Genomic DNA, 18,625 nt, shown 5'->3' with positions numbered 1-18,625 from the left:
TATAGCAGCCGATATTCCAAATTACGCCCGTAGACCTAGTCAATATCCACCATGAATCCCAATCACTCCAAACTTTCCTCAAGATCTGTATCTATCCTACCCTGTAACCTATATGCTACATTGCCACTCTCCCACTTTGGTCAAACCCTCTCCTTTAAGAAACTACTCGACTCTTGTTTCTCACACTTGGCCTTCTAGAAGTTTAACCATTGCGAGACACCTCCCGCATGTCCTTCCTCATCCTTCGCTGCCCAGTTGTTGCATTAAATCAATATCTATCTCTGTAGCACTTGAACCAATAGATCGCCACCAACTTTAAACCTCCCCGAAGATCATCTTCCTTGAGCCCTCAACACCCGGAACACCGATTCAATCCTGAACCACCGCACACTGCGATCTCTGACAGCCGCTTCCCCGGCACTATTGCACAATACCCTGGCCTGAAGGCAAATTGATGAAGACCATAACACCGGCGAACTTAACATATTCAATCAAGGGTGACGACACCACATTATTGATGAAAATTCCACCACGCTCGAAAATACGAAATCGTTGTTCCATCAACCCAAATCTAAACATTCCTAGTGGATCTCTGAATCATGCACTGAGTAAACCTCCTTCCAAGTCATTTACGGCTTTGACGCATAGATAAGCATCCTTCCATTACACAAACACGTGCGATAGCAACGCATGAATCGTCACACCAATTGGCGCATAAACCCAAAACCATCACAAATACAGCTATTGAGCTAAGATGAAAAAACATCCTTCTACAAGGCGACGACGTTAGCCCCAATCGAATACTACGGGAGAAACATCATGCTCTACATCAATAGTGCCATTAAAATTCCTCGATTCCAATTTATAATTAGCGCTTCGCGTTGCGTAAGATTGAATAGGAAGGAAATGAAGGCATAAGCCTCAGAGGAATCGAATCGAATGATGAGGAATCAAGAAAGGGAAGTGCTCCTAATAGCCATGTAGCCTCTCGAAGATAAGTACAGACGTCTCCGTACCGATCTGTAAGACTGTACTAGACTCGCTCATGACTCGTGAGACCTAAGTGAACCTAGTGCTCTGATACCATGTTGTCACGACCCAAATCCGTTAAAGGTTTTGATGGCTCCGGACACCACTGTCAAGCAAGACAACACTAAATAGTTAATTAAATTATCATTTTAATATTTTTGAAATCGTAAATTTACTTTAATTTATCTAGTAAACGATGAATTTATAGAATAATAATAATGTTTTCCAATTTCAATATTGAACATCCCATAATCATCCCAGAACTCGGTGTCACAAGTGCATGAGCCTTTTCTAGAAATTTAAAATAAAATACAATAACTGTCTGGATTACAACTTGGACACGAAAGAAAATACAATACTCTGAAGGAGACTCTGTTAGCTGCGGTGTGTCGTATAGAGTGCAGCTCACCTAAGTCCCCGCCATAATCGCGCCTATGCGCCCACAAGGCCGCTAAACATATATATATACCTGCACAAAAATGTGCAGCAAGTGTAGTATGAGTACGTAAATTGACGCGTATCCAGTAAGTATCCCGCCTAACCCCGAAGAAGTAGTGATGAGGGGTCGACTTCGACACTTACTATGGGCTATAAATGAGATATCACTGATATAATTAAGTATGGATTATATGAACGGCTGCAAGCTCAATATTTTGAAGTAAGTAAGCAGTTCTTTCATAATTAAGAAATCTCCAAATCTATCTCCCATTAATTAACCATTTAACTCAGGCCGAGGAGGCAATATCATTATTTATAAATTTCAAAGCAAGCAATACAAGCATGCGCAAATCATGCCGAGGTCGTACGGCCCGATCCAACAAATATTTAAATTGTGCACTGCCAGAGGGTCGAATCACGTGAACCATATATGCATCTATTTACTACTGAGGCGCTCGGCCCGATCTACAAATAACAATTATTTTCAAGAAAATACAAGTTTCTCATTTACAGTCAAGTATCTCATACAAACCTTCAAGTAAGTGAATTTAACCTTATACAATTCTTTTATCAATTCCTATCATGACTAAGTGATTATATTAGCAAGTAAGGGCACAAATATTCCAAGTATAGTATGATACGATTCCTAAACTACCCGCACAATAGCATAATATAGTAGCTACGTACGGACTCTCGTCACTTCGTACGTACGTAGCCCCCATAATTAGGTACAAACATTTATTTAATTCACCTATGGGGTTAATTCCTTCTTACAAGGTTAGAAATGAGACTTACCTCGCTCCGAAGTTCCATAACCGGCTCCCGAGCCCTTCAAACAACTCAAATCGATGTCCAACGCTCCAAAACTAGTCAATAAATGAGTAAATACATAAATATATACTCTAATACTCATTATAATCCAATTTATAACAATACTCATTATAAGCCCACTTAGGACCGGACCCGGTCCACATGCCACCCTTATTTCACTATCTTGAATTATACAAGGGTTTCAAACCATGCTTCAATGCAGCCTCCCACACAACATCAATCTGATCAACGTCGATGGCTCCAACCTCGTGGTGTGTCTAACCTTCAAGAAGATGCACTAGCCCACCCGCGTGACAAGCATGAACTACGCCTTTTCCCATTGTATACTCACAAGTTCCTAAGCCAGTGACATCTTTTGGAAGTCTCATTGCTGCTAATTTGCCATAGGTACAGTCTCTGCGAAAGGGAATGACAGGAAGAACCACAAACTGATAAAAATGAGTTCCAGATGGAGCCCAGCTCTGCTCTCGAGGATTAGCCCATTTGCCGAGTATCCATGTCTTACACTGTTTAGCCCCTTGGTACTTCGACACTTGAACCAAAAACTTCTGGCAATCAGCAGGAGCTTCTCTTTATATTTTCATAAACCTCTCAGTGGACTGAGTTAGCATCAGAACCCTGACTCTGCCAAGCTTAGAAGTAGCACCTGTTAAAAAGACCTCATTCACATCTCGAGGAATCTCATTTAAGATCACAGCAGCTGTTAAGGTGTTCCCATGGACTACTCGGACGTTGAGATTTGGATGCTTGTTGACAAAGAGTGTTCCACCGCCATTTAGAGCTTCATTCTTGTTTAAAGCAGCGAGGCTGATGACCTTGACGCCGAGTCTATCAGCCCTAAGAATAGCTTCTTCAATGAGATTATTTATGCCTTCTGCAGCAAAGGGCAAGAAATACTGAAAACCAGCCCTGGGCACAACCCAACTTTGGTTCCGTCTCCCTCGTATGTTGTAAGAGCTGATCAAAAGAACCTTGGACTTCAGCCACATACTAAGCACGATCAAAAAGGCAAAAGGCCATATCGGTAACAAGAAGAGCCTTGTAGAGAAAGGCACTGAGCTGAATGACCGGAACAAAAACGGGGTATGCATTGATGCCATAATATCAACAATATGTACTAGAAACACAAAATCTGGTGCTCTTTCATTCTTAGATTCAAGGAAACTAGAAAAACATAGAGAGGTGGGATGTTGGAGTCGAAGACGATGAAAGAAGATGAAAGGGGGTGTTGGAGTCCCACATGCCCAGGTTCCGAAAATTTTCGAAAATAATCATTACTCATAACCTTATGAACTCAAATATATGATTTATTTCCAATTCCATGCCCAAATTCGTCGTCAAAATCCAAAATACCAAATTCTAGGTTTTCTACCAAAAATCCCATAATTTATACTAATTGCTATGTTCAAATACATATAAACTCATGTATTTAACTCGAAATTGTGAAGAAAGCACTTACCCTATTATGATTGATGAAGATGGCACTCCAATGTGCTCCAAAATTGGCTCCCATGGGCGAAAATGAAATGAGATAAGGCCAAACCCTCGCTTTAGAGGAGACACTGCCCAGTCCCGACTTCCGCACCTGCGACCTCTTCGTTGCATCTGCGGTATCGCAGGTGCGGTCATAACGTTGCACCTGCGCATTCCCTCTACCTAGCTTGACTCCGCACTTGCGCATTTCCTTTCGCGTCTCCGCCTTCGCAGGTGCGGACATACCCTCGCACCTGCGCTCCCAGATTCTTCTCTCACTCTCGCACCTGCGACGCACCTTCGCATCTGCGACCTCGCAGGTGCGGACAACCCTTCGTACCTGTAGTCACTGCCCAGCTTCGCCCAAACCGCACCTGCGGCCCTTATTGCGCAGGAGCGATCACACTAGATATCAGCTGCCTCATCTTTTCTTCCAAGTCCAAACTCGATCTGTTAACCATCCGGAATCCACCCGAGGCCCTCGGGACCTCAACCAATTATACCAACACGTCTCAAAACACATTACAAACCTAGTAGAGCCTTCACATCATATCAAACAATGTCGAATTCATGAACCGCACCCCATTCCAAGCTTAACGAACTTTAGAATTTCAAACTTCTACATTCGATACCGAAACCTATCAAATCACGCCTGATTGACCTCAAATTTTGCACATAAGTCACATTTGACATTACGGACCTACTCCAACTTCCGGAATCGGATTCTGACCCCGATATCAAAAGTCCACTTCCGGTCAAACTTTTCAAAAACCTTCAAATTTCTAGCTTTAGCCAAATGACTCCAAAATGACCTACGGACCTCCGAATCCACTTCCGGACGCGCTCCCAATACCAAAATCACCATACAGAGCTACTCTCAAACTCAGAATACCAAACGGACATGAATAACATTGAAATGCACTTCAACCCAAATTTATGAAATTCTTCCAAAATGCCAACTTCCACAATAGGCGCCGAAACGCTCTCGGGTCATCTAAAACCCGATCCGGATATACGCCCAAGTCCGAATTCATCATACGAACCTATTGGAACCTTCAAATCCTGATTCCGAGATCATTTACTCAAAAATCCAACCTTAGTAAATTCTTCCAACTTAAAGCTTCCGAAATAAGAAATTTCTTTTCAAATCAACTCTGAACTTCCGAAATTTCAATTCCGACCATCCGTACCAGTCATAATACCTGAAGTGAAGTTGCTCATGGCCTCAAACTGCCGAACGATGCACTATAGCTCAAAACGACCGATCGGGTCGTTACAAATCCCTATTTCGATTCTTTTGTGGTTGTATTCATTGATGATATCTTGATATACTCCAGCAATTGAGAAGAGCATGAGCAGCATCTTCGGAGTGTGCTTCAGACTTTGAAGAATAATCAGTTATATGCTAAATTTTCAAAATACGAGTTTTGGTTAAACTCAGTTGCCTTTTTGGGGCATGTTGTATCGGTAGAAGGCATAAAGGTGGATCCTAAGAAGATTGAGGCTGTTCAAAATTGGCCTAGACCTACTTCAGTTATAGAGATCCGGAGTTTCCTAGGTTTGGTAGGTTATTATCGTCGGTTCGTGGAAGGGTTTTCATCTATAACAAGCTCATTGACTAGACTGACCCAGAAAGGTGCCCCATTCAGATGGTTAGACGAGTGTGAGATGAGCTTTCAGAAGCTCAAGACTGCTCTGACTACGACACCAGTATTGGTATTACCCATAGGTTCAGGATCTTATATAGTATATTGTGATGCATCTCACATTGGGCTTGGTGCAGTATTAATGCAAGATGGCAGGGTGATTGCATACATGTCGTGACAATTGAAATTTCACGAGAAGAATTATCCTGTTCATGACTTAGAATTGACAGCCATTATCATGCGCTGAAGATTTGGAGGCATTACCTCTACGGTGTCTCGTGTGAGGTATTTACTGATCATCGTAGCCTTTAGTATCTGTTCAAACAAAAAGATCTTAATTTGAGGCAGAGAAGATGGTTGGAGTTATTGAAAGACTATGATATCACCATTTTGTATCTCCTCGGAAAGGCTAATGTGGCAGTTGATGCTTTGAGTAGAAAGGTTGTGAGTATGAGCAGCCTTGCTTATATTCCGGTTGGTGAGAGACCGTTAGGTGTAGATCGCGTATGGGATGTCTCGTTCGCGTAGTGCAAATTGGCAGCCTGTGCGAATTGTGCTTCGCGATCGCGAAGCCATTCCCTCGATCGCGAATAGTAAAATGGACCTGGGAAGAAATAGTTCTACGCAATCACGAACGAATTCTCGCGATCGCGATGATTAAATATCTGGACAACAAAACTTAAGTTCTGGAAATGGGATTTCGTCCCATTTTCTACCATTTTCGATTTTGAGCTCGGGTATTTTGGGCGATTTTCACGGGAAAACATTGGGGTAAGTGTTCCTTATCCTATATTGATTATATTATGTGATTCCATACTCATTTACATCATGAATCCGTGAATTTATGGAAGAAAAATCAGATTTTTATAAAATCTTCCAAAAATGTTAAATGAAGATTTGAAAGCCAATCTGATGTCGGAATTCGATAATTTTTATATGGATGAACTCGTATCTGAACGAGTGTTCGAATTTTGTGAGTTTTTCAGGGATTCGAGACATGGGTCTCACTGTTGATTTTTGAAATAAATTTCGGATTTTAATCCGGAAAAATTAGTAAATTCATATGGAATTAATTCCTATGATTTGTATTGAATATATTGAATTGTTTATGACTAGATTTGAAGATTTCAGACACTAATTCGCGAGGCAAGGGTGTATTGAAAACTTGAATTTGGTTGCGAAGCGAGGTAAGTATCGTGGTTAACCTTAACTTGAGGGAATAGAACCCTTGAATTATTTGCTATGTGAATTTCATGTGCAATGATGTATAGGCAAGGTGACAAGTGCCTATACTTTGTCAATTAATTATTTAAATTGTTTTAAGATACAAATTAATTATTATAATAATTATTTCTCTCCTATTCCTTGTCAAATATTAATTATTGAAATTATGTAATAATTGTCACATGCTTATTTGATTTATGTGTCTTAATTGCTACTTGACATTTCGCATATTAAATATTATATTGCCTATTTTCTCCCTGATTTTCACAATTAATTGCTACTTGTCATTGTTTGTTTCATAAATGAATTATAATTATTGTATGCCTTGATGCTTAATAATTTCTCATTGAACATGGTATTTATTGGAGTATTTTTATTATATTTAAGAGTTGTTAATATATATGGGGGATCGGGTTGTACGCCGCAACGAAAATAAAAATAAATATATTGGGGGATCGGGTTGCACGCCGCAACAGAGTTATTTTAAAGTTTATATTGGGGGATCGGATTGCATGCCGCAATAAATTTATTTAAGTTTATATTGTTGGAGCGGGTTGCACGCCGTAACGGAAATTTATTGAGGAATTATATTGTTGGGGTGGGTTGCACGCCGCAACGGAGATTGATTGAAATAATAATTGGTTATGACTGCCGAGTTGACTTCAACTGTTAAAATGAGTTACCTGATTTATTTCTATTATTGTTGTTGTTGTTGTTGTTGTTGTTATTATTATTATTATTATTATTATTATTATTATTATTATTATTATTATTATTATTATTATTATTATTATTATTATTATTATTATTATTATTATTATTATTAATAATAATAATAATAATATTGCGTACAGGTTAATGTAAGTGACCTGCCTTAGCCTCGTCACTACTTCGTCGAGGTTAGGCTCTATATTTACCAATACATGGGATCAGTTGTACTGATACTACGCTCTGCACTTCTTGTGCAGATTTCGGAGTTGATCCCAACGGCGTACTATAGATTTGCCCGGATACAGCTACCAGTAGAGACTTGAGGTATAACTGCACAACGTTCGTAGTTCTGAAGTCCCTTTCTATCTTCTCTCAGCTGTGTATTATATTTCAAATAGCTTGAACTTTATTTAGACCTTTGTTTGTATTATTCTAGAAGCTCATACACTTGTGACTCCAAATTCTGGGATGGTATTTAGATATCGCGTCTATTATGGATTATTCACTTTATTTCAGGCTTTATTTACGCATTTGTTTTCTTTCTTATTAATAAATTTAAAATTGTGTTAAAATGGCTAATTATATTCTAACATTAGCTTGCCCTGCAAGTGAAATGTTAGGCGCCATCGCGGCCCCGAAGGTGAAAATTTCGGGTCGTGACAGAACAACATGGTCGAACAATGTCTGAAACCTACTGATGCCATAATCAAAATCATGTGGTGCAGAAAATGTCTGATTCTGCAACAAAAGAAATAATAAGTTAATAAAACATGTTTAAGACCAAAAAATAAAATAATAACAATTTTACTATATTTTAGCTACAGCCAGAAAGACATTAATACATTGCATACAAATAAGTTACAAAATTAGTAAACATATATAACAACTGAACTACATTGAAGCTACAAATGCACTTACAAATTTATGTTTAGAGCAAGAAAGTAGAAACTAACAACTACACATGATATATATAATTTGTTTACAAAAAATAAAGCTAACATCTACAAATAGAGCAAAAAATAACCAATAAAACCAACTAAACCATATAGTACATTCCCTAACAAAATTATTTCAAATAATGTACGATAAATCTACAATTTGCAGAAAGATGTAGAAAAGTTGATAACCAACAACAAATATACACCATGTATACAAAATTTCAACAAATATATAAAAACAAAAAATAGGTCAGTGGTGAAAATGAGAGCAAAAATTGTAAGTACTACAATTTTACCTTCTCTACTGACTATTGGGGTATGTTTTTAGGAGATTTTTGAACCTTTTTTTTTAAAGGTTTGACAGTAGGAGAAACTTGATTTTTTTTGCAGGTTTTGGGATAACTTCTTCTTCGACGACATCATCATCACGAGCAATTTCTTTGCCCTTCCGCTTTACTGATTTAGCAGATGTCGAAGCTTCACCAGCATCCATGTCATGCTTTAATTTTGTTCGCGCTTCTGCCCTAGCTTCATGAAGGGAAAGTTTGGACTTTGTCTCTGGCTTTGCATGTCTCAATTTCACTATTTTTTTTGGTTGAATCTTGTGAGAAAATACCCAAATCAAAAGTAGGAATATCACAAATATTAGCTTTTTTAGGGCTATTCTTCGGAAATCCTTTCTTCTTTATCGTAAGGGAAGGAAAATTTGAAGTTGATACTGATTTCATAGGGTTTTGAGAGAGAAATCAAAAAGTTTGAGAGAGATATTATAAAAGTTTTTTGAACAAAATGGGAGAGAGCGTTAATGGAGGGAGAGAGTATCAGAAACGTGGGGGGTATGGATAGAGAAACGTGGGGGGAGTAGGTTAGCACGTTAGCGAGATTATAGGAATTAATTGATATCTCATTTAGTTCATAAAATGTATATACTTGGTAAATTGTATATGCCCATATAATTAAATATATAGGAAGATAAACATCCCAATTAATATTGGCTTAAAGCCTATAAACAATCTTTTTGTATTTCAAACAAACAAGTCCAACAAACAGATTTTGCCCCAAATCGTAATATGTCCTCAATACTCGGTAAAATAGAGGAAAAAAAGGAGGACGATGTACCTTAGCGGTGAAAGGTGGAAACCTCGTGCTTCTCGTAATCCTCGGCAAAGATCAAATTTGCTACATAAAAGGTGGACCATGCACATAAGATTTTGATATCTATTCTTGGAAAGAGATCAAATTTGCTATATATAGATCACCTTTCACTTTCTTTAACTTCTTCATCTCAACACCTAAGTTCCAAAATTTTAGTTGACTTTCACTTGCCTAATAATTTTCCTTTTTAGTACTATTTCAAGAATCAAGATTAAGCAATTCCCACTTTTGTTTTTGTCATTTTTTGATCAAGTACTATTAGTTGCTTTCTGGGTATTCTTGATTTTTCAGTAATATAGAAGCAGCTATGAATGCACTTGCAGCTACAAACCGTAACTTTCGCCAAGCAGCTCGCATTCTTGGGTTGGACTCCAAACTTGAGAAGAGTCTTTTGATCCCTTTTAGAGAAATTAAGGTAACATGAGGAATTAAGTGATGTACATTAGTGCAATGTTGCTGTATCTTTTTTTTTTTTTAAGCCGTGCAAGTAGCCATTAATGTTTACTTTAGACTAGGTTGTCTACGTCAGTCGCTTGAGTGCGGCTGCCCTTTTTTTTGCTCTATCTTTTTGAGAAGAAGTCGAGATAACTTATCTTTTTTTTACTCTCAAAATTTTGATGAAACTAGTTGAAATGTGTGACTGTCTCACTGAAAAAATATCAAAGAGTGGACATTTTATTTATTTGTTGGGATTACCAGATCAAAATGTGTAATTGTTTACTTTAAAAGTTTAAATTGTTAGAAGGTGGGCGCATTTATTTATTTATCAATGGAGCAGATATGTTGATGAATTTAGTATTTGATCAGGTGGAATGCACAATTCCCAAGGACGATGGAACGCTAGTTTCCTATGTTGGATTTAGAGTGCAACATGATAATGCTCGTGGGCCGATGAAAGGAGGAATCAGATACCATCCTGAGGTTATTTTTTTCCTTGCATTCTTTCTTTATATTGAAAGCTTAACTTATTGCTTGTATTCAGGTTGATTGAATTTCAACAGTAATAAGTTTCTTTTTGTAGTAATCTTGGGAAAGTTTGTGCTTGAACAGTAAAATGCAACGGTTATCCGTTACAAAGGCATAGAGATTTGTATGACTAAAAATATTTTCAGGAGCTGGACTCGAACCAGTGCCTCTGGGCTAAAGATAGATCTAATGAACTACCTTCCATTCTGATTGAACTCAGTAGTTGCTTTGACATTCAAATGTAGCATTCCCTTTAGTGTGTTGTCCGTAAAAACTTTTTCTAGGTTGGATTAACATCGGATATGAAGGGGAGACTTGGAGTAATAGTAAAGTTGTCTCTGTGTGACTTTTAGGTCACGGGTTCGAGCCGTGGAAGCAGCCACTAATGCTTGTATTAGGGTAAACTATCTACATCATACCCCTTAGGATGCGACTCTTATCCGGACACTGCGTGAATGCGGGATGTTTCGTGCACTGTGATAAACATCGGATATGTCATTTAAACAAATAGTTAATTTGTAAGTGACGAAATAAGAGGTGATTGAGAAGAAAGAGAGGGACATTGTAAGTGATGAGAAATAAAAAGAGATCTAGGAGGTAATCTACCTAAAGAAGAGAAGTGGAAAACTTAGAAGGAATATGCTTAGAACTTACCAACTCTGATTTCGTAAAACACTTTGTATCGCAAGTCCAGTTTGATCTGTAAATGCAAGGGAAATGGCTTTTGTGTTTATATGTATTTCAACTATGAGTAGAAGTGGTTCACACAAGCTTTTGTGAGTACAATATACTATATGAAATTCCAGTGTAAATGTTGTCTAATGTTTAGAAATCCTCTAAATTCTAGATAATCATCGAAAAAGAAATAAGGTATGAAGGCATTCAGAAAAATCCAGTAACTTCATCGCATTCTAATGTGATAGGCAATCCTGTTTAATCATTAAAAAGTCAGTTTTCTCTTAAAGGATGTTGGTTTTTCGATAGACAGAGAAATCAACAATGCTATTTTCTTACTATGTATTTTAACAAGGGCGACGTGTCTTCCTTTGTCTGTATCAATAAGGCAAATTCAAGATTGCTTGAAGGTGTTTATTAATACCGGATTCTTGTATTTCAACGTAATATTCCAGTCCGTGGTGTTATTTATTTGATTTTCCTGGTTGTGTTGGTTGCCTCAGTATGATATACTTCAGCGGCTTGCTGTTTCTAGTGATGGACTTTACACTGAAATAGTTTAAATTTCTTTTACAAGGTTGATCTTGATGAAGTGAATGCTCTTGCTCAACTAATGACTTGGAAAACTGCTGTAGTCGATATTCCATATGGGGGAGCTAAGGGTGGAATTGGCTGCGTACCAAAAGAGTTAAGTAAGAGCGAATTGGAGCGCCTTACACGTGTTTTCACCCAGAAAATTCATGACCTTATTGGAATTAATACTGATGTTCCTGCACCTGATATGGGTACTAATGCCCAGGTTAGTAATACAGTTCTATTTATGTAACTTTGTTAACATATTCTTCTCTGTAAAAGCTTCGGAATATAAAACAAACAAATATGCTTATGTGATGCTTTCCTACTACAGACTATGGCTTGGATTTTGGACGAGTACTCAAAATTTCATGGTCACTCTCTTGCTATTGTCACCGGAAAACCAGTTGTAAGCTTTTGCAGTATACTATTAAATTCCAAATGTGCTATTACATTTTGGGAAGGGGAGCCTTGGCATAACTGGTAAAGTTGCTGCCATGTGACCAGGAGGTCACGAGTTCGAGCCGTGGAAACAGTCTCTTGCAGAAATGCAGGATAAGGCTGTATACAATAGGTCCTTGTGGTCCGGCCCTTCCCCGAAACCCTGTGCATAGCGGGAGTTTAGTGCACTGGGCTGCCCTTTTACTGTTACATTTTGGACTTGTCCTGAATTTAATCAGTTAGTTACCCTTTTTCACTATTTTTCTCAGGATCTTGGGGGTTCGTTGGGCAGGGAAGCTGCAACTGGACGTGGTGTTGTTTATGCTACAGAAGCTTTACTTGCTGAGTATGGGAAGCATATTAAGGATATGACTTTTGCAATTCAGGTAAAATCTCCTTATTACTTCAATTCGAGCACAGTCCATTACGTTCCTCTGCCCATGCTATTGCTCAAAAGTCAGTTGAAATGATGTTTTAAATGCATTTTGCATTGTTAAGGGGTTTGGAAACGTAGGAGCATGGGCAGCGAGGATTATTCATGAGAGAGGTGGGAAGGTAGTTGCAGTTAGTGATATAACAGGAGCAGTCAAGAATCAGAACGGTCTTGATATACCTGCATTGCTTAATCATAAAGAAGCAACAGGGACGTTAGCTGGATTCAGTGGCGGTGATGCAATGAGTTCAGATGAATTGCTTACACAGGAGTGTGATGTTCTTATACCCTGCGCTTTAGGAGGAGTTTTGAACAGGTACAAAACCTTGTTTTGCATCTAAAAGATTGCATCTTTGTTAATCGAAATTGTTTTATTGTTGGAATTTGCATCTTTGACGAGACAATAACAACAACAACAACAACAACAAAAAACCCAGTATATTCCCACAAGTGGGGTTTGGGGAGGGTAGTGTGTACGCAGACCTTACCCCTACCCTGGGGAGGTAGAGATGCTATTTTCGAAAGACCCTCAGCTCGAGAAGATGAATAAAAACAATCAAATATCAACAACGGTAACCAGAAAATTGATAACAACAAAGTAAGAACTAGAAGAAAAAATAAATGGAGGAGAGCAATAGCAACAAGCAGTAACCACGACAGGATACTAGAAAACTGAAGCGGAAGATAGTAAGAAGTAGCCGTAATACTAACAATCTAGGAATAACGACAAGATACTACTAGACTAGCCCTAAACAACCTAGTAAGAGTCGGAAAAATGCCCGACTACCTGCTACCCTTCTACCCTAATTCTCGACCTCGACACCCTAAATGGTCATGTCCTCGGTGAGCTGAAGTCGTGACATGTCTTGCTTGATCACCTCTTCCCAATATTTCTTAGTTCGCCCTCTACCTCTTCTCATACACGCCAAAGTCAACTGCTCGCACCTCTTAACTGGGGCATCTAGGCTTCTCCTTTTCACATGCCCGACAGAATTGGTCAATGTGAAGGTGACATAAACTGAGGATGAAGACAAAAGCCGACAGAACAGATTAAAGACTATATTAGTATCAGATATAACTTATTGTACTTACTGGAGCGTTCTAATTTGTCCTTGTGACCTTGTCTTTTCTTATTTTTTTCTGAAGAGAAAACGCTGATAGTGTCAAAGCCAAGTACATAGTAGAAGCGGCAAATCATCCCACTGATCCAGATGCTGATGAGGTAAGACCTGAGAAAAAGAATTTTCAAATCTGTTAGATTACTTTAATAAAATTTGTAAGTTGTAACACATTAATATCCTTATGCAGATTTTGTCTAAGAAAGGAGTTGTAATACTTCCCGACATATATGCCAATGCTGGAGGCGTGACTGTTAGCTATTTTGAATGGGTTCAGGTAAATATCATCTATATGTGACACCCCAAATCTACATGCAGGGTTATTTTGACTATTATGTAAAGCTCAATGATATTTTCCTAAGATACAACAAACAAACAAACAAACAAACAAATCAAGCGAAATCCCACCAGTAGAGTTTGGGGAGGCTAGTGTGTACGTATACCTTACTCCTATCCTGGGGAGGTATGGGGAGGTAGAGAGACTGTTCCTAAGATATTAAGAGTAAATATATTCTCTAATCTTTGTCAAGTCAAGTTGTTTTTCCACACGTGTCGTGACAAGTGACAACAATGTAAAGCCAATCCCGTAAAATCTTGTAGATCAAGTTGTTTCTAGATGGTATAGCTTCTGTCAATCCTCTAGTAAGAGGTGTTTAGATATGTTCTTTATCAACTTTGCATTCTCTCTGAAAGAATATGAAAATTTACATGTTCTCTGGCCGAGATATGTTAAGATCAGAGGGCTCTTGAATTGTGGATATCAGTTGTAATCTCTTTCTCGACGTGCAGAATATTCAAGGATTTATGTGGGATGAAGAACAGGTCAATAGGGAGCTTAAGAAATACATGACAAGAGCCTTTCATAATCTCAAGAACATGTGTAAGTCGCATAACTGCAATCTTCGAATGGGCGCCTTTACACTGGGGGTGAACCGTGTTGCCCGAGCCACACAATTAAGAGGGTGGGAAGCATAATTGTATGTCTCTGTTGCAGCTAAATGTTCTTTCCTCTTTTTCAGTTGAACATTTACCTTTTTTTGTAAGAATGGTCTAATTTTATAACCTGGAATGCTGTATATTCCTGAGTCAACCATATAAATAAAAGAGCCCTTGATCTTTTAATTCCATGGAACTCACTGTTTTCCCTCATTTTCCAGCATAATAGATGTCTATTAACTAAGGTTGTGTAATTGTATTTAACAAAAGGAAAACGTAATTTGCATCCTAAACTTGTTCGGAAAAGTCATTTACACGCTTTAACTTTACAAGCGATCTATCACCCCCTATTCTTGTTCGAGGTGAAATTGTCTACCACCCTAAAATGTCATAACCATATTTTGTCTTAGTTATGTATAAACCCGCAAAAACAAACTAATAATCACCAATCCAATAAAAGAAAAAAAGAAAACTCTAAATTCTCCTATGTGTGAAAGTTTAAGTGAGTAAATGACTTTAGGTTGGAAGTGTGGAACCTATGTGTTTTCCCATTTAACAAAACGTAACATACTACGTGTTTGGATTGACTTTTAAGCTGATCAAATTAGTTTTTAAATTTTTTTTAGCTTTTTTTCAATATTTGGCAAAATCAAAAAGTGATTAAAATAAGTTAAAAACTGCTTGTTTTTTGGCTTAAAAGTTATTTTTGCTGAAAAATCATTTTTTTTAAGTCAATCAAAACAGACTCATAATTAGGGATGCATCTAGGATTAATGTGATGATTTCTTAGTCCTTCTGAAGAGAATCAGATGTATATTCTTACTTTTTTCAATTGTATTAATATAAAGTCCAATCCAAGAAGATGAAGTTGTTTCCAAAAGCGTGGGATATAGAATATCTTTTTTGGTTTTGGATGCAACACGACACTGGAATAATTGATTTTCGAGTAATAAGTTCATTAATATCCCATGATTATCCAATTGAGATATTATTTAGAAAATGTGCACGTGTCAAGATCCCACATCTTTTGAACATAAACCTTTTAAGATAATTCTTTTCTAATTATCTTTTGGATTTGTTCGTGACATGAGTTAGTTTTAAGTCAAAAGTTTATCCACTACACAAGGATAGAACTAGTTCCACGAATACAGGTAGAGCACAAAGCTTGCAATGAGTGTCTTCAATCCAATTGAGTGCTATGGTTGCACCATAGAAAGCGATGTGTTTAGTTGTTGTATATTTTATTAGGGTAAAAGAACGAGAGCTGTGATGAAAAAAAGCTTTTATATTCACTTAATCTGTATCTTATTAAAAGGCAAGGGAAAAAGTACCACACTAAGTCAAGTGACAGCCTAAAAAAAAGTCACATGATATAATTAGTTATTTAGTTTAAAATTAATTATTAGTTATTATTTTAGAATTTAAATATTTATAAAATTCAAAAATAAGAAAAGAAAAAATACCAATTCAAATTGCAACCCCATATAGCAAAACAAACCTTAGAAATGCCCGACAAATTAGACAATACTAAAGAATTACAAAAGTTTCTAGGAATAGTAAATTACGCAAGAAGTATCATAAAAGATCTAGGCAAAATAGCAGGCCTTTATATGCTAAGAAAGGTTCTACGAGACCAAAACATTTTAACACATAAGATATAAAATTAAAGACAAAATAAAAAATATTTCTGATTTAAACATGCCCTTAGAAAAAGACTATTTAATTATAGAAACAGATGGAAGTTTTGAAGGATGAGGAGTAGTACTAAAAGCAAAACCCAATAAATACGATGATAAAAGTGAAGAGAAAATATGTGCTTACCAAAGAGGTAAATATAAAGAAAAAGAAAATATGAGCAGTGTAGATGAAGAAATTTTAGCTGTAATATATGAATTGAATAGCTTCAGACTCTATATATTAAACAAAGCAGAGATATTAATTAGAATGCTCATCATGTACAAACCAGAAACTAAAAAAAAAAATATAGGATATGGACATAATATAAAGCTATAAATAAATCGTGGTAACAAACAGTAATATAATTTATAGATAAAAATAATAACTTATATGTTTACAGGAGAGAGATTTTCCTTTCGGTAAACCCGAAAGAGTTTACTGAAATTGAATAAAAAATTGCACACTAAAGCATAAAACTTTATTTATTTTACAGGTTTGAGATCAACAATACTGACGCATACATAGGAAAAATATTTTACAAAAAAGGTTTATGGATGGAAGATAGTTTGGGTAAAGGAAATGGTGAAGGAGAGAGTGTGTTTTCTTCAGATGGCTCTTGTAGTTGTGTTCTTTGTTCTTCATTCTTGCTATTTTTTATATAGCTGAGTCTTTGGAGCGGATTTAAAAACGGACTTAAAACAAACTCAAAAATCTTTCTTTTCTAGCTTTGTCGAGTACTTTATTGGGCCTCATCGTCACATGGCTTGAGCAGAGATGATTCCTTTTTATTAGTCACTTTGTAATTATTTTTTTCATTCAAAGACTCTAGGGTCTTTTCAGCACTACTTTATGTCGTTTCTTCTTTTTTCATATTATTGTACCTCCTGTGCCAGAATGATTCTTCACTATTTGTCGTCTTGTCTTCTATTTTGTTCTCAAAATTTTATTTTACGTGTCAAGATTATGTAGAGCTATTGAGTCGAAACTCATTTCCGAATCATTATTTGGATCCTGAGCATCTTGATAGTTTAGGTAGTTCTCATCTTCGTAATTATCATCTTCACTTGATCTTTGGGACATTTCTGGACTAAGATTTATTTTTGGAGTGAGATTTCTTTCTGGACTGGGATTTTTGATAATATGTTTGTCTTGCTTGTCTTTGTTTGGACTAGGCTTTAACTGGTCTCCCCTAGGAATTTACAGGTTAATCCATTAGAGTTATTAAGAAATTACAAATATAACCATATACTTAGAGTGATTGTTTTATCATGTACAAACTAGCAACTAAGAAAATATATAGGACATGGATATAATATAAAGCTATAACTAAATCGGGGTAATAAACAGTAATATAATTTATAGATAAAAACAGTAACTTACATGTTTACAGGAGAGAGATTTCACTTTCGGTAAACCCGAAAGAGTTTACTGAACTTGAATAAAAACTTGCACACTAGAGCATAAAGCTTTATTTATTTTACACGTTTGAGATCAACAACATTGACGCATATCTTCAGAAATTTTAGCTGTAATATATGGATTGAATAGCTTCAGACTCTATAAGTTATGTTACTGTTTATCAACCTTTATTATATACTGGGTCTAGGTCGTTCATGAAAGAGAATTTTTTTTAGTGTTTCTATCGTTTCTTTTAATGCACTTATATCACTTTTTAATGCTTCTACCTGATGCGTTATTTTTTCTACTAACTTAGTTGTTTGAATTTCTAGTTCTTTTGGCTTTTCCGTAAAAGTTCTAATTAGTTTTTCTATTTCGTTTTTAGGTATTTTTTCTAAGTTAAATTTATTATTTAAAAACTGCATTTTTCTATCTATCTCTAATTCTCGTGATTTTAAATAGTCAAATTTTTGTTCTAAATTTTTACAAACTTAGTTACAAGGTGGACAAGATATGGGTAAGAGACTTAAATATAAATGCAGATTTTGTATTAGGATTAAGTTCCATTTTACATAATAATGGTAGTTGTTTGCTAATTAGAGACGGAGTGATATTTTTTAAAAATATTACTCATACACCGGTACAAACAATAAATATTGAAAATAAAATACGAACACGCATGAAGTCAGACCAGAATGACCGAGCCAAACAAGAAGAAGACTACCTAGAACATTGGTACAAGGAGAAGCATTAAGAAAGAAAGGAATAATTTCAAAAAAAGAAAAAATGATAAAATAAAAGATACAATTAAGCAAACATTAGAAAAATTCTTTCAAGACAAACATATTATCAAAAATCCCAGCCCAGAAAGAAATCTCAGTCCAGAAATAAATCCCAGTCTAGAAATGTCCCAAAGATCAGCTGAAGATGATAATTACGAAGATGAGAACTACCTAAACTATC

At 36.5% G+C, this 18,625-nt stretch overlaps 1 protein-coding gene and 1 pseudogene across 3 annotated transcripts; one reads left to right on the top strand and one right to left on the bottom strand.

Annotated features, from left to right (window-relative positions):
* Positions 1 to 2,456: 2,456 nt before the first annotated feature.
* LOC107766962 (very-long-chain aldehyde decarbonylase GL1-1-like) lies at positions 2,457 to 3,440 on the bottom strand (annotated as a pseudogene).
* A 5,837-nt stretch (positions 3,441 to 9,277) lies between these two features.
* LOC107766961 (glutamate dehydrogenase A) lies at positions 9,278 to 14,778 on the top strand. Of its 3 annotated transcripts, none has more exons than XM_075227739.1 (10): positions 9,278 to 9,480; positions 9,769 to 9,860; positions 10,253 to 10,366; positions 11,664 to 11,885; positions 11,994 to 12,068; positions 12,370 to 12,486; positions 12,599 to 12,849; positions 13,680 to 13,755; positions 13,842 to 13,928; positions 14,441 to 14,778. In XM_075227739.1, the coding sequence occupies exons 3-10, from the start codon at positions 10,337 to 10,339 to the stop codon at positions 14,624 to 14,626; spliced, it is 1,044 nt and encodes a 347-aa protein (XP_075083840.1). In that variant the 5' UTR covers positions 9,278 to 9,480; positions 9,769 to 9,860; positions 10,253 to 10,336; the 3' UTR covers positions 14,627 to 14,778. The 3 variants fall into 3 exon arrangements, with proteins under 3 accessions (XP_075083840.1, XP_016441365.1, XP_016441366.1); XM_016585879.2 differs by having other exon boundaries at positions 9,316 to 9,480; positions 9,737 to 9,860; XM_016585880.2 differs by having other exon boundaries at positions 9,340 to 9,480; positions 9,751 to 9,860.
* The last annotated feature ends 3,847 nt before the right edge of the window (positions 14,779 to 18,625 follow it).

Source organism: Nicotiana tabacum, chromosome 13, assembly GCF_000715075.1.
Source record: "Nicotiana tabacum cultivar K326 chromosome 13, ASM71507v2, whole genome shotgun sequence".
In the NCBI taxonomy this organism is placed as follows: Eukaryota; Viridiplantae; Streptophyta; class Magnoliopsida; order Solanales; family Solanaceae; genus Nicotiana; species Nicotiana tabacum.
Note: the sequence above shows the minus strand (reverse complement) of the source record. Positions and strands in the feature narration are given on the sequence as shown.

What these genes read in the sequence shown, in the direction of transcription:
- LOC107766961 (XM_016585879.2), top strand. Translation starts at nt 9,404, where the DNA reads ATGTACCTTAGCGGTGAAAGGTGGAAACCTCGTGCTTCTCGTAATCCT. An exon ending in TTGTCACCGGAAAACCAGTT is followed by an intron (nt 12,069 to 12,369) that starts GTAAGCTTTTGC and finishes TATTTTTCTCAG; the next exon opens with GATCTTGGGGGTTCGTTGGG. An exon ending in ATATGACTTTTGCAATTCAG is followed by an intron (nt 12,487 to 12,598) that starts GTAAAATCTCCT and finishes TGCATTGTTAAG; the next exon opens with GGGTTTGGAAACGTAGGAGC.